The following is a 15,142-nucleotide window of genomic DNA, read 5'->3' on the forward strand; positions in this document are numbered from 1 at the left end:
CTCGCTCCTGTATCATCATGTGATGATGTCCCTAATACTCGACGAAAGCGCTGCAAAAAGAAAAATCCGATGAAAAATTAGGCTGCTTTTGAGAGTTGAACAAAGAAAAAAAAAACATCATTTTTTACGCGCATATTTACCAAACTACTAAAATATGTATTTTTTAAAGTGAAGTTGTGGATTAATCTAAAACCAGCTCTACTTTTATTTTAGTTGAAGGTGAAACGGTTTGGTTGGACTACAAGAGTGATACAACTAGAGCTAGAGTTGTGCCAGATAAACCATTGGTAATTTTCACCGACTCAACCAATAAAAGTTACAGCACCGTGATTCTGTGAAGGAGCAGTAACCTGCAGTCGTGACCGGAGCAGCAAGATCGCAGCCGCCGACCGCGAGTGACGGCGAGGGCTTTTTCCCCGTGATCTCACCGGATGAGCGTGCGGAGCAGAGGCAGCACAGCAGAGACGACGAGTCGGACATGACACGTTCAGGCTCATTTCCACCCGTCACGAGCAAATCGTGGCGCCCACGGAAGGAAAAGGGAAAAAAAAAGAAAATAAAAGAGAAAGGAAACGAGGAAAAAGAAAAAGGCGAAAGGGGAGAAGGCCCCCGTACATCTCACGCTCAGTAGCTCACTTGCTTACATCTCTCTCGCTCACTTGCTTGCTTGCTTACGTCTCTCTCGCACACTCCCACTATTCTCCTGCTCCTCCTCCCTGATCTTCCCTCTCTCGCTGCCGCTCCTCTTCTCGCCGGCCGCCTCAGCCTGCGGCGAGCTCTTCGTCCAGCCAGTGCACCCGAGGTACGCGCCGTGCTGCACGCGTCGCCCCCCGCGGGGTTTCGTTCGCCGTCGCTCGATTTTGGTTCTCGCGTACGATTTCCATCCCTTTTTCGAGCTGCCGGGCTGATGAAGGGATCTGGGGGTGGTGGTGGCTCCTCGCTGCTCTTGGGTTTATCTTGTGGTTTCCGGCATTACTCGTGCTTGATCTGCGTGGCTGGAGCTGGATTCGGGGAGTGGGAAGGGGATCTTGGGGTGGATGGCGTTTGAGCTTAGGCATTTCTTCCCCTGGCCGAATCGTGGCGGTTTTTGGAGTTACCATGGGAAATTGGGGCGTAATTAAGCAAGGCTTTTGTAGATAAATGATTTTAATCTAGTAATTTTGAGCTATATTCCTCTGCAAGTTTTGGAGCTCACTCCTATGTTTTTTTAAAAAAAGAAAAATTACCCTGTATTTTTCCTGGTGATCTCCTCCTCCGTCCCGTACTGCAATTAACTATGCTTGGATGATTAGATCCTTACTGCGTGTAATTTCTCGTCCAGGAGCTTAGGCCGGCATCCTGGGATCCGTAGGAGAAACCTTGCTCGGGTTCCGGAGAATGTGACCGGAGCAACCGCGGCTTCAAATCAGAAAAGGCTACAGGGGAGCAACAGGGGCGGTGGTGGCGCGCGGCAGCAGCAGCACCAGGCCGGCCAATGGCGCAGTTGCCATCAATGCTGCCGCGCCGGCGGTTGGCTCGGCGCCGGCGGAGGTGGCCAGATTCCACTCCCAACCACCACAACAGGATAGGGTATATGGTTCTATATGCTCTGTGTTCTTGCTCATGGAATAACTTATTATGCTTTAACTTCAATCTTTTGTGTTGCTTTTTTGGTACGTGGATTAGTACGTGCAATTGCTAGGCCTTGGCGACCTTAGATGGGCACAGACCTTTTTCGTAGTACTAAGTACGAACTGTACTGGCCTGGTGGTGGTTGCAACTTTGCAATTGGGGCATCTGTACCCCCCAAATAATTTTTCTACCCCCAAATAATTAGGGTTTAGTATGCATTAACTACTTGCTTTATTATGTGAACAATTTGTTTAATTAGCCTTTACTTTATGTTAGTTGGTGTTGAATTGCATGCACTTTGCAAGTTTCCTTCGCTCTGTAATCTTTGCCTAGACCCCACAACATTTTCTCTGAATAGCATCGCATGGACCATTTTGTCAACCTCTTTTTTCACATATACTATAGACATAGCTCATGGATCTTGCCTTAGATATGCATAGAGTTGAAATTGGGAGTTGGGAGCAAAATATCTTTTCTCTTTGGCTGTATTGGATGATACAAGTATAAACTCACTGTAGCATTCTATGTTATTTGGTCGTTTGAGGACAAATTGAGGTTCCTGCCAATTACATGGTATGATGAAAACATTGTCTAACTTTTGTTAACCACACACTTTTATGCTTATTTGTTGTTATATCAAGTTCACTGTAAGTGTTGTTTCCATGGTTAAGAATTAGCTAGTAATATTCTTTGTCTATACAGATCATAAAAAGTGGAGAAAAGTTAAATTGCTTTTGAAATTATAGCCTTCACACAGATTAGCACGCTATTTCTTAACTCTTATTCATTACTGAAGTTGACTTTAGTATCTTCATAAAAATCAAACTGGATGACTTTTATTTCTGTTTCTTGCAACAACTAATAATTTTAGATGTTCTAATACATGTCTCTCTACATTTAACAGCAGAGTAGATGGGCTGGCTGTTTTTCTGCCTTGTCATGTTTTGGATCACAGAAGGGTGGAAAACGAATAGTTCCTGCAGCACGTATACCTGATGGCAATGCGTCAACTAGTCGTGGAAATGCACACCAATCTGGTAGCAATTCCAACCAAAATGTGGCTCTGAATTTATCTCTTCTTGCTCCACCATCTTCTCCGGCGTCCTTCTCAAATTCTGCAATTCCTTCAACTGCCCAGTCACCTAATCGCTTCTTGTCAATATCTGCAAACTCTCCTGGTGGGCCAACATCTAATATGTTCGCTGTTGGGCCGTATGCTAACGAGCCTCAGCTTGTCTCACCTCCAGTCTTCTCAACTTACACAACTGAGCCTTCCACAGCACCACTGACCCCTCCACCTGAACTAACTCATGCAACTACTCCCTCCTCTCCAGATGTTCCATATGCTCGGTTTCTTTTTTCAGCTATGGATCTTAAAACTGCTGGCAAGGATCACAACATGCCGTACTTATCTACAGCATATTCCGGAGGTTCAGGACTCCAGGCATCTTATCCACTTTACCCAGAAAGCCCTTCTAGCAGCCTCATATCGCCTGCTTCAGCAACTCCAAGGACTGGTCTTTCATCACCTATCCCTGAGCAAGAGGTGCCTACTGCACATTGGAAGACATCTAGGTCCGCCTGTGACACACCATATTCCAGGGCTTCACCAATACCTGAGCAAGAGGTCCCTACGGCACAGTGGAAGACGTCTAGGTCTGCCTGTGACACACCATATTCCAGGAATTCACCGTCCAATATTTTTGGGCTTGATTCAGCTGCTTCTAGAAACTACATGTTAGATAATAACTTCTTTCGGCCAGCTGCATCTGCCCAGTTCTACCTGGATCAGGCTCAGCAGTCATTTCCATATAATAATGGAGGAAGGATTAGCGTCTCAAGGGACAAACAAGACGCTGAGGAGGTTGAAGCATACAGAGCATCTTTTGGATTTAGCGCAGATGAAATCGTTACAACTCAAGCTTATGTGGAGATACCAGATGCGCTTGATGAGGGATTCAGTATATCTCCATTTGGAAACAATGCTCCTGCTACCGAGGTAGATAAACCACTCTTCAATGTAAAAGTGACCACAAGCCCAAAGAAATCTGCAGACCAGCTTTCCAACGACTCTCCACATAATGTGGTGCACTTGGACATATTCAAAGGTAATTACCCTGAGCTTTGCTTCAACCATTCATTTGTATTTTGGCATAATAGAATCAAGTGTTTGGTTTATCTTGTGAATTGCTGGAATAAACAGTTGTTTCAACGCAACTTGTAAGCCTGAAGTCTACTGTTTTTTATCTTATCACCCTGTGCCCAGATTTTGATGCCACATTCTTCAATGCTCCTTTGATGCAATTTTCTGTTTCTACGCTTTTATTGCAGGAACAAAAGGAGGGGATCTATCTGAGGATGAAGGGGTCGTGAAAGATTGTCATCCTTTCAGAAAGGCGATGGATGAAATATCTCTAAAACCCATAGAAGTCAGGAAGAAAGTTCAGCCTGGACAGTCATCTTCTTCAGATGCAGAAATCGAGTACAGAAGGGCTAGGAGTTTAAGAGAAGCCAATGGAGTTTTGTCATGGCGCAGCACCCTGGCAAGGCAACTACAGTAACGATGTGGTAATACGCAGGATAAGATAGAATGCAGAGTTCCCTTGGCCTAGCGTTCATCAATTTGAGCTGTTGTTAGAAGTAAAATCTTTAGGCGAAGAGTAGCCCGTACTGTATTTCTGGGGATTTCTACTGCCAGATCATGCTCTGGATATGTGACTATCAGCCTGTATTCTATTTAAATTCCAAGTTGGTCTTTTGTAGACACTCTGTTCGTTAGCTGAATCACAGAATCAGTGAAATGGAAGTGCATTTTGAGGAGAGATGGAGAGGTTGCTCGGCTCCCAATCCATTTCCTCCTGTACTGCTGCTCAATTGGATAACTTGATAGCTCAGGGCTTCTGCGTGATGGGCTGTTCTATGAATTGTGACGGGTCCTTGGACAGCATGTCGCCGTGGATCTTACGACATTGCAGCCTTGCAGGCTTGCAGCATTGATGATGATGGCAACGGTGAACTCTGCAATAGATCGTGAAAGTGTTATTAGCAAGTCGGGTAACGACTAACTAATTAGTCAAGTGACAAGCCCTTTCAGAAGACCCCCCCCAAAAAAATCCAACCAGGCCGTCGATCAAACTGATCAAAAGGGCCGCCAAGTCGCCATATACACAAGGAATCCGATTCATACAGGCCAAAGCTAAAACGGACAAGGAAGAGTCGCGCGACACGGCGCGGCGAGACCGCGAGACGGCTCACGGCGAGCGCTCTTCGATCCTCATTGCGGCGCGTTGTGCACCTCGAGCGCGCACTGCGACTGGAAGAACGACACCAGGGAGGCCGGCTCCGCCACCGGCGTCGACAGCGCCGGGTGCAGCCACCCACCACCGCAGGGCGCGGGCGCGGGCGACTTCGCGGCGTCATCCGCCGCCTGGCGGTCACCGCCGCACACGGGCGAACGTGCGGCGGCGCCGCTACTACCTTCTCGCCCAGCTCCTCCCTGCACGCCGCCCTCCCTCCTTGGCGCCCCTGCCGCCGCCGCCGCCTGGTCGTCCGGCTCCCACGCCGCCGACGGCGACACGACGAGCGGGGACAGCAGCGGTATCGGCATCCTCCCGTCGCCCCACGCGCCGGTGGGCGACGGCGTGGACGGCGGCTCCAGCCGCAGCGTCGCGGGGGCGTGCTTCTGGAGCCGGCTCGGCGGGCGCTTGACCTTCTTGTCGGAGGCGGACGGCTTCATCTCCATCGGCCGGCGCGCGCGCGCGCGCGTGGACTCGTGCCCCCTCCCTCCCTCCCTCTCCTCCCAACCGTGGCGACGCCTGCTCGTTCTCGGTGGACTTGTGCGGGAAACATGCGTGCATGGGGGCTGGGGGGAGGCGCGCGCGTGGAGCTTATAAACGAGCGGCGCGTGGGGAGAGGGCGGCCGCGTTTGGCGGACGAGAGGTGGCGCGAGGCGTGGACGGTCGTGAGGGATTCGTGCGCGGTTCGTTCCGGTTTTGGCTTTTACACTTCGCTCTCCTCCCTTCACGCAACGCAAGCGTAGCCACTTCCCATCGGAGCAAAGATGTGCGCTGCAACGTGCGGGGGACGGTTGCAATATGAAGTGCATTTATTTATTATAGAGTTTGCGTGACGTGTCTGCGTGGAGAGATTGTTGCCAGAGCGTGTTCATTTTTGGCGGCGCCCTATCGATGTTTGAGGTTTTTTTTTCCCTTTTTTTATAGGCATCGATGTTTGAGTTGTTTAAGAATTTAACAGCAATTTAACAATACTTAATGAGCCGAATTCTTTGTTTGCTGTCATGTTGATGACAAACAAGAAAATTAAATTGGACAGTTATCTTCCATCTCGTTACCCGCTGCCCTTCCATTCGTTACGTAACAGAGTGTACAGTAGCACAAGCAGAGATCCAGAGAGGATGGCTTCCTATCCTAAAGATCATGGTGACGAGGTGCGCTGAGGCCGAGGTGCGCAGGTGGGTCGCGGAGATCGGGCCATCGGGGTGGAGAACGTCGGGAGGAAGCTGGTGAACTCGGCCGAGCCGCCGAAGGTGACGCTGAGTAGGCTGATGGAGTACCGAGTACGGCGTAACGCTGGTGGAGCAGCAGGAGAACGTGATACTCCTAGGTACGTACTTTCGCTGAGCAGCCCAGACCTTGGTGTTGCCAACGAGGAACGATGAAGACAAATTTTCTTTTCCAAAACTGAAACTAAGAAAGGAGCAAAAATTTGGAACTTCGGCAAATCTGACAGGCGTTTGTGAAAGAAATAAGTTCATTATAAGTCTCTCTTTTTTATGTTGAGTTTGAATACATCTTTATCTCTTTGAACCGTACTATTAGATATAACGCGTCCCTCAACTTTCAATGCAGGATCACCCAAGATCTTTAAGTAGTATTTGTACCCAGTTTTAGCTAACATAACAAATTGACAATGATCAACCAAGCCAAGTCAACATGGGGCCCACGTGAGCCTAACATGTCAATAGCATAGATGCCTAATCTTCTTCATCTCTGCCCATCTTCCCTCTCTTCCCCATCTCTCTCTACATGGCCTCCAGGACACGCGGCGGGTGGGTGGGCGTCGTTCTCGCAATGCACGGAAATGTCGTCGATATCCGCATTCTTCGGCAAGTGAACGACCACGGTGAAAGACCCCAGCCCCCTTTGGAGACCTCGCCTTCCTCCTCCTCATGCATAAATTCCTCATTCTTGTAGTACAACAGAAGCCTGCATCGGAACCGTAGCCAAAATTGAAGCAAACAATGGCTGGCAGGATTTACTGGCGACATGGGAAGGAAGAGGAGAGAAGGAAAATGTCACAGAGCTCGGCGTCTTCCTCGGCCCGCTAGCCCCACCGCCTAGTGCCCGTCTCCGCCGCTGTGGGCACGTTGCAATGGCCGGTAGAGGAGGGGATGCGGCAGCGGCGATCTTGTCTCCTTTCAAGCGGCGACGCCCTTGACACAGAGCTTGAGTAGCCGCATCGTCTCCTCCATCCTCTCTCTTGAGCGCCATGAGCTTGACGGCACTGCCTGGTCTCCTTTTCTCCTCCACTGCTGCGACGTCTGTGTACCTAGCAGGACAGGCTCTTGCCTTCGTGACTGCTAGGGGAGGACACCGTCACCGTGTTTTGTCTCCCGTTCACACCATTGACGCATCTGACCTCGGCTACCTCCCCTACCTCGATCGACAGCGGATACGCGAGGCCGTAGCTGTGGCTTGGAACGGATAAGGGGAAAACGGACGCCACGAGGGGGTTGGACGCGCGCACCCAGTGGTGGTGTCTCCGCCACCAACGCTGATGCCCTCATCCACGTTGCGCGTTGGTCACCACTACCCGCGCCTGCCGATGCCCTCCTTTCGCACTGATGCTGCCGAGAGAGAGAGAGAGAGGGGGGGGGAAGGAGATGATGTGTCATTGACATGTAGAGCCATCATTTTTTATTTTTTATTTAAACTGAAATGCTGACTCAACCGTCACGTCAGCCGAAACGGGACATTTTGCTGCCCTGTGATATTAAGTACACCGTTTTTGCAAATTGAGAGACACGTTATATCTGGTATTGCGGTTAGGGTCGAATTTTAAACTCAGCGACGAATTGGAGGGACCATAAGTGAACTTATTCATTTGTGAAACAAGTCGAGAAATTAAAATGGCTGCGAAGGTCCCTCAACTTATCATCGAGTTACAAAATCCTCCCCCAACCGCAAAACCAGATATCGGGCGTCCCTCAACTAACAAAACCATTCACTTTAGGTCCTTCGGTGGTTTTGACCTCGGTTTTGTCTGACGTGGCGGCTGAGTAAGCATGGGACCCACGTGGGCCCCACATGTCAGCTTGGCCACGTCAGCTCCTCTCTCTCTCTCTAACCTCTTCTCTCCTTCCTCATCTCTATCACTCTTCTTCTTCGCTCTGTGACTTGGGCAGACCAGCCGATGGGTCACGCCACGCACGACGGCGACGCTAGCGTCGCGCGAGATAGGCGGGTGCGCGACGAGGAGGGAGGGGACGAGGCCCACGAGGTGCCCGCGGGGGGAGGAGCTGCGGGCGACGGGGGAGGCGAAGCGTCGAGCCCGGGAGCAGACCGTGGCGAGGCGACAAGCTCGACCTCGGCGACGGCCACGCGGTCGACAACGGCCAGTAAGGACCAGCACGGCATCACCCGCGCCGTCGAGCTCCACTCTGCGCGCGACGACATGGGAGCAGAGCCGGCCCAGCTCCACCCTCAGCTCCCGTGGTTCCGCCGCCAGCCACGGCCACAGCGCTGCCTTCGCAAGCACCATCCGCGGCGGGGCTAGGGGCTCGTGCTCCTCTGGCTCTCTCTAGTGACGAATTGACTCGAACCAGGGCGAGATCGAAGATGATGTGCTACCGTTCCGCCGCGCCAGAGTTGTTCCACGACAAAAGCGACGTGTGCAGGCGTGCAGCGATGGCATCCCCGGCGCCAGCTGCAGCGTCTCCTGCCACTCCGGCCATCCTGCACATGCTTTGCTTGTAACGTACCAGGAATCACTACAAGTTGGCAATTTCAATTCATGTCTACATATCAGTTCTAATTGTTGATTGTTTCTCTGATTATCCATTGTTAGATTGAGCGGCGGCGGGCGAGCTCCTACTTGCCGAGGCAACGCTCGTCCTCATCCCAGGTCCTCAGTGTGCGCCTCACTGGCCGGCCACCGTGCCCCACCACGATGCGCCGGTACAGGCTGCTCCACCGCAGCGCAGTTCTCCGCTCGTAGTCCAGCGTCGGTACAACAACGCGGACGATGACGAGTCGGGGTTCATCGACCTGGGCTGCCGTCGCTGTGGCTGCGGACGACGTCGCCCTCAGCACGCGTGGGCAGCTGTGCCGTCGCGGCTGTGGATGCCGGACGCCAGCTGGTGAGCTAGCTGATGTAGTTCATTCCACCGCCGAGGATGCCGAGGTCAACGTCGACGTCGTCCGCGGCCACGGCGGCGGAGGCGCGAGTCGACGAACCCTGACTCGGCGTCGTCTGTTGGAAATAAACACGTCATGGTGTGTTCCTGGCGTGGTTGAGTCAGTGTGTGTGTGTCGCGCTGCTGCATGTGTGCGTCGTGTGCGTTCTATTAGTTTGATTGAGTCGTGATGCTGCATGGTTGTTTGCATGGCTGTTGCAGTGTTGATCGAGTCGCGGGAGTGCGTGGTGTGCGTGGCGTCGGTTCTTGCGGAGGAAGCCGCGTCGTCCGGGCGAGCGTGCGGCTCACGGCGACATTGAGCGGGTTCTGCGGAACGTGGTGCAATGGCCGGCATGGAGGCTAGCTCCCGATGTGTCCCCGGTCTATAAGAGGCCCCCGTACTCCTTCGTTGTTTCTTTGCAAGGTTCAGTGAGTAATAAAGCCAAGATAGAGGAGCGATCGGCTCCGCGGCATTCGTCGCTGTAAAATCCATTGTTCATCGTCTCCCTCACCGGCGTTTGTGTTCGTGAGTGTGAGAGTGTTCCTGGGCTGAGCTAACAATTGGTATCAGAGCCGGATGACGAAGATCGGAGATAGCTTGCCACTGAAGATCGGAGAAGGCTCAAGCTCGAGTGCCGCCGAGCGCGTCATGGCCAACTCCAGCGCCGTGGAGCTCCCGCTGTTGACAAGGACCAACTACCACGAATGGTCTTTGGTGATGCAGGTGAGCATGGAGGCGTTGGAGCAGTGGGACGCAGTGGAGGCAGTGAGCAAGGATCGGGGCAAGGATCGGCGCGCGCTGGCCATGATCATCCGCGCCGTTCCAAGGGAGATGAAGGCCGGGCTCGCCGTGAGGAAGTCGGCAAAGGAGGCGTGGGACGCGGTGAAGAAGATGCACGCCGGCGACGACCGCATGAAGGCTGCGAGTGTCCAACGTCTGATGAAGCAGGTTGAGAACATGGCGTTCCGTGACGGAGAGAACGTCGGCGACTTCGCGATGCGCATCAACGGTCTCGTCGCCAGCCTGCGCGAGCTTGGTGAGGAGATGGAGGACAGCCGCGTCGTGAAGAAAGTTCTGCGCATGGTCCCCAAGAGACTGAAGCAAGTCGTGGTGGCGATTGAGATGCTCGCCGATATCGACACCATGAAGATCGAGGAGCTCGTCGGCCGGTTGCAGGTGGCGGAGGACGCGGACGCTGAGGATCAAGCGGCGTCTAGCGCGGAGCATGCTGGGCAACTCCTGCTCATGGAGGAGCAATGGGAGGCGAGGCAGCGTCAACGCCGTGGCAAGGAGCATGTGCACGGCGGCATTGGTGAGAAGGGCGGCGGCCACGACGACGACGACGACGGCAGCAGCACAAGCTCGGGACGCGGTAGGAGCCGCTACCGAGGAAAGTGCTTTGACTGCGGAGAACGCGGTCACATGGCGAGGAACTGTCCGCGGAAGAAGAAGGAACAGGCGTTGCTTTGTAACGTCGATGAGGAGCCGACGCTGCTGTGATAACGAAGTGCGCCATGTCGTGTTTAGGGGGAGATTGTTGGAAATAAACACGTCATGGTGTATTCCTGGCGTGGTTGAGTCAGTGTGTGTGTGTGTCGCGCTGCTGCATGTGTGCGTCGTGTGCGTTCTGTTAGTTTGATTGAGTCGTGATCGCAAGTGCATGGTTGTTTGCATGTGTAACGTCTCGCCTTCCCCCAGGCCGGGCCCACTTACATCTGATAGCTTTCATAGGTCATAGACTGCCATCACAGACCAACACATGTCTTTTCTGCACACTTTGTCCTCACTCGTGTGCACCCGGGAAGAATTTCCCGGTCGGTCACCCATCCCAAATTGCTCCAGGCCAAGCACGCTTAACCCTAGAGTTCTTTGGAGATTGGCTTCCGGAAAAGAAGTTGTAACTTGTTGATATGAGTATTCTATTAATCCTATTAAGCCCTAGGCCGGGATGTTACAGCATGGCCGTTGCAGTGTTGATCGAGTTGTGGGAGTGCGTGGTGTGCGTGGCGTCGGTTCTTGCGGAGGAAGCCGCGTCGTCCGGGCGAGCGTGCGGCTCACGGCGACATTGAGCGGGTTCTGCGGAACGTGGTGCAATGGCTGGTATGGAGGCTAGCTCCCGGTGTGTCCCCGGTCTATAAGAGGCCCTTGTACTCCTTCGTTGTTTCTTTGCAAGGTTCAGTGAGTAATAAAGCCAAGATACACGAGCGATCGGCTCCGCGACGTTCGTCGCTGTAAAATCCATTGTTCATCGTCTGCCTCACCGGCGTTTGTGTTCGTGAGTGTGAGAGTATTCCTGGGCTTAGCCAACATCGTCTGCCGCCGCCCGGCTTGCCGCTCCTCCGCCGTCGGTAGTCGCTCCTCCCCTCGCCGCCCGTGCACTGCCCCTCCCCCCGCCACCCGCGCTCTTCGCCTCCCTCATTGGCGCCTCATCCCCTCCCTCCTCATAGCGCACCCGCCCGTCTCGCGCGACGCCAGCGTCGCCGTCGTGCGTGGCGTGACGCCGTGACCCGTCGGTCGGCCTGCCCAAGTCGTAGAGGAGAAGAAGAGTGATAAAGATGAGGAAGGGAGAGAAGAGGGGAGAGAGAGGAGCTGACGTGGCCACGCTAACATGTGGGGCTCACGTGGGTCCCACGCTGACTCAGCCGCCACGTCGGATAAAACCGGGGTCAAAACTACCAAAGGATCTAAAGTAAATGGTTTTGTTAGTTGAGGGACGTCCGATATCTGGTTTTGCGGTTAGGGGACAATTTTGTAACTCGATGACAAGTTGAGGGACCTTGGGTGTACTTTTTCCTATCCGCGTTCTTTGACACGATAAAAATCCAAATTTACCGGTCCGGCCGACGCAGGTGCGGAGGTGGCCACCTCTCTTTCCGCACGCTCCCGTCCCCACCGCTCTTATCCGCTTCTCTCCCCGTGCCCTCTCCCGCTTCTTCCCCGCGCGTAGCCACGCACGCCTCACCGCGCCCCCCTGCTCCGGCTCCGCCGCGCGTTCTACTTCTACCGTTACCGCCCGCGGCAACAACAGCTAGGTAGATACACGTCGCGCGTTCGAGCCTAAGGTACCTGCTCTCTCGCGCGCGCCACCGATGGCGTGCCTCGCGCCGCAGCTCAAGTGGCCCCTTTCCACCCGCGCGGCGGCGTTCCGGGAGCACGGCGGCGCCGGAATCGGCGGGTTCCGTACCGTTAGGCTCCACTGCGCGGTGTCCACCACCGCGCTGGTAGAGGCCGAGAGCTCGGATTCCTTGGCCCCCGGGGCGAGGCGTCTCGTCGTCTACGACGGAGCCGTCGCGCCGCCGCCTCTTCCGGTAACGTCCTTTCGCTGTGTTCCGGGCTAATGCTGGCCACGACCATGCCCTGTTTCCTCAAACGAATCCTGCGGGCGGCTCACTGGGATTCATGGCCCTCAATCTTACTTTGGACTGCGTAATTACCAGGGAGGTTTCGGTGAGGCGATTCTCAACCAAGAAGCCGTGGTGGCGGCCGCAGCGGCGGAGGCCGTCGCTCTAGCAAGGGCAGCGGCGGAGGTCGCCGGAGAGGTCGTCCGGATGTCGCAAACCGAGCAACGGCACCGGCCTGACTTCGTCACGACGCACGACACGGAGGACAACTACTTGGCCAGAGAGATCCTCCGCGCCGAGGCGGGATTGGGGGCGAGGTACGCCGATGCCTGTCTGTCGGAGGATGCGGGGTTCTCCAGTATCTTCAGCGATGAATCCGAGGTAGATGACGATGAGCAGTGCGTCCAGGGCGTAGCTGTGAAATCGGTGCGCCAGTCCGAGAGGAGAGCTCGGAGGGTGAGGGCGGCGATGAAGGCGGCCAAATCGTTCAGCGGCCGGAATCCCGTCGCGGCGTCGTCGTCGGCGAGGAAGAAGAGGTTGAAGGGTTGCCGGAGTCCTCTCGGCTGCTTCTACAAGATGACCGGCCGGAGGCTTCTGACAGCAAAACAAGAAGTTGAGTTCTCACAAGGCATTCAGGTGAGGCTAACAAATTGAATGCATTTTGTGAGATTGCATTTTTTGGTTTTGTGGTGTTATGCTTGCAAAATTTAGGATGCATGTTTTGGTACAAATGTTGCAGCAGCATATGTTTATTGCAGCAAATTCCACAGCATCTAAAATCCCATCCTAGATTGCTCACTAGCAGTAAGGTGAATATTGCTCGCTAACAAGAAGCTGAATATGGCTCAGTAACAGACTATTAACAGTTAAGGTGAAAAATTTAGAGAACTGTTGCTTTTCTGTTCCAATATCATCTCTTGAACACTGGTTTTCTAGTCCCAATATTATTCTTGTTGTTCTTGGCATCATCGTCAGTACAGACTACACAGTGTTAGTGTTTAGCACCATTTTCACCAACTTAAGCTTACTATGGATGGTTGCCATGAATTGACACAGGATCTCCTGAAGTTGGAAGCTATCCAAAAGGAGCTTGCTCACTACAACGGCGGTGAACCAACCTTCTCACAGTGGGCAGAAGCAGCTGGAACTGACGAGAACACTTTGCGAAAACGTCTGAACTATGGAATTTCCTGCAAGAACACGATGGTAAAGTCTAACGTGAGACTTGTAATCTCAATTGCTAGAGAGTTTGAAGGTCCTGGAATGGAATTTTCTGATCTTATTCAGGTATTTTGCTTGCCCTTTTCTACAGTTAAGTATAGCCCTTCTATGATTATGCTTATGACTCACATTTCTTTCTGTAACTTTTGTAGGAAGGAATACAGGGCCTTGTACGAGGCGCTGAAAAGTTTGATGCTTCAAAGGGTTTTCGATTCTCTACATACTCTCACTGGTGGATCAAACAAGCAATACGCAAATCCGTTTTAGAACAAACCCAGATTATTCGCTTGCCGGTATGTTCACTTCCGCATTGTACTTTTGGTCATTTCATAGTGCCATCTTTTTCATCCATCATTACTAGATCAAGTAGTTGGTTTTGATGTCTGCACATTGGTGAACGGTGATTGATGGGAATGGCTACAATCACTGACATGCAATAGTTAAGTGGATAGTTGATACTGTTATATTTCATTTAACACATTGATTTTCATTTGCATCATGGAACAAGTGCTCAACCGAACAACACAAACCAAGCAACGATTATAACATAATGATTTTTCACTCTTGCGTCTTTCCTCATGAACCATCTACCGCTGTTTTTGACGGTTGCTGCGTTGCTATCTTACACCAGAAAGGCTTCTTATGAATTATGATGCTCTGCTTGTAGGCACACATGGCCGAAGCAAGTTCCCGGGTGAAGGAATGCCGACGGAGGCTCCGCCGGCAGCTGAAGAGGCTACCCACCAACGAAGAGATCGCATCCGACACCGGCATGCCGCTCAGGCGTGTCGAGGCGGCGATGAGCCTCCCAAAATACACCGTTTCCCTCACCAGCAAGGTCGGGTGCACTGACATGACATACCAGGTGAGTCTGCTCCCTTCGCCCGAGCAACATGAACACATCACAAAACCTCGACCTCATCCATGGCCAATTACTGAATCCAAGTGATCACCGCATACATCGCAGGAGATCACGCCGGACACGAGCACGGAGACGGCGGAGGAGATGCTGCACCGGTGGCTGATGAAGGAAGACGTGGACAGGGCGCTGGACGGGCTGAGCCCGCGGGAGAGGCAGGTGATCAGGTACAGGTTCGGGATGGACGACGGCCGGCTGCGGACGCTGCACGACATCGGTCGGCTGATGGGGGTGAGCAGGGAGAGGATCCGGCAGATCGAGCTGGTCGCGTTCCGGAAGCTCAGGGGCAGGAAGAAGGTTCAGTCGCTGCAGCATTATCTGCAGCCTGTGGAGAGCTGGTAGCTAGCCATGCATGCGTGTGCTGCCTAGTTACCACTTAACACCACATTGCCATCTTCTTTTTGGAAGGGTTATTAACCTGTACGAGTAACTGTTAATCCTTACGTATGAGTATGTAACACACGTGTAAAGTAAGGAGATCCAAACATTTGTTTTGTAACAACATACTGGTATAGCTATTGCCGGAAGCAAAGAACGCAACATAGTTGCTTCAAGAGAAAGAGGGCCATCAAGCCAGCAGATTTAACTCACATCTGAATCTGATGTTCTGATGGCGGCAGGATACACATCTGAAA

The 15,142-nt window shown here is 52.9% G+C and overlaps 2 protein-coding genes and 1 pseudogene across 2 annotated transcripts; 2 read left to right on the forward strand and 1 right to left on the reverse strand.

Annotated features, from left to right (window-relative positions):
* The first annotated feature begins 907 nt into the window (after positions 1–907).
* Positions 908–4,417, forward strand: LOC127765129 (uncharacterized protein At1g76660-like). Its single transcript, XM_052289969.1, has 4 exons — positions 908–1,042; positions 1,384–1,569; positions 2,516–3,719; positions 3,943–4,417. Exons 1-4 carry the CDS (start codon positions 908–910, stop codon positions 4,170–4,172), a joined length of 1,755 nt encoding a protein of 584 aa, XP_052145929.1. The 3' UTR covers positions 4,173–4,417.
* A 206-nt stretch (positions 4,418–4,623) lies between these two features.
* LOC127767509 (uncharacterized) lies at positions 4,624–5,468 on the reverse strand (annotated as a pseudogene).
* Positions 5,469–11,893: 6,425 nt separating this feature from the next.
* LOC127767928 (RNA polymerase sigma factor sigB-like) lies at positions 11,894–15,067 on the forward strand. The gene is made up of 6 exons (XM_052293415.1): positions 11,894–12,334; positions 12,464–13,003; positions 13,424–13,654; positions 13,741–13,881; positions 14,256–14,453; positions 14,556–15,067. Exons 1-6 carry the CDS (start codon positions 12,116–12,118, stop codon positions 14,847–14,849), a joined length of 1,623 nt encoding a protein of 540 aa, XP_052149375.1. The 5' UTR covers positions 11,894–12,115; the 3' UTR covers positions 14,850–15,067.
* Positions 15,068–15,142: the final 75 nt, after the last annotated feature.

Source organism: Oryza glaberrima, chromosome 3 (assembly GCF_000147395.1).
Source record: "Oryza glaberrima chromosome 3, OglaRS2, whole genome shotgun sequence".
Classification (NCBI taxonomy): Eukaryota; Viridiplantae; Streptophyta; class Magnoliopsida; order Poales; family Poaceae; genus Oryza; species Oryza glaberrima.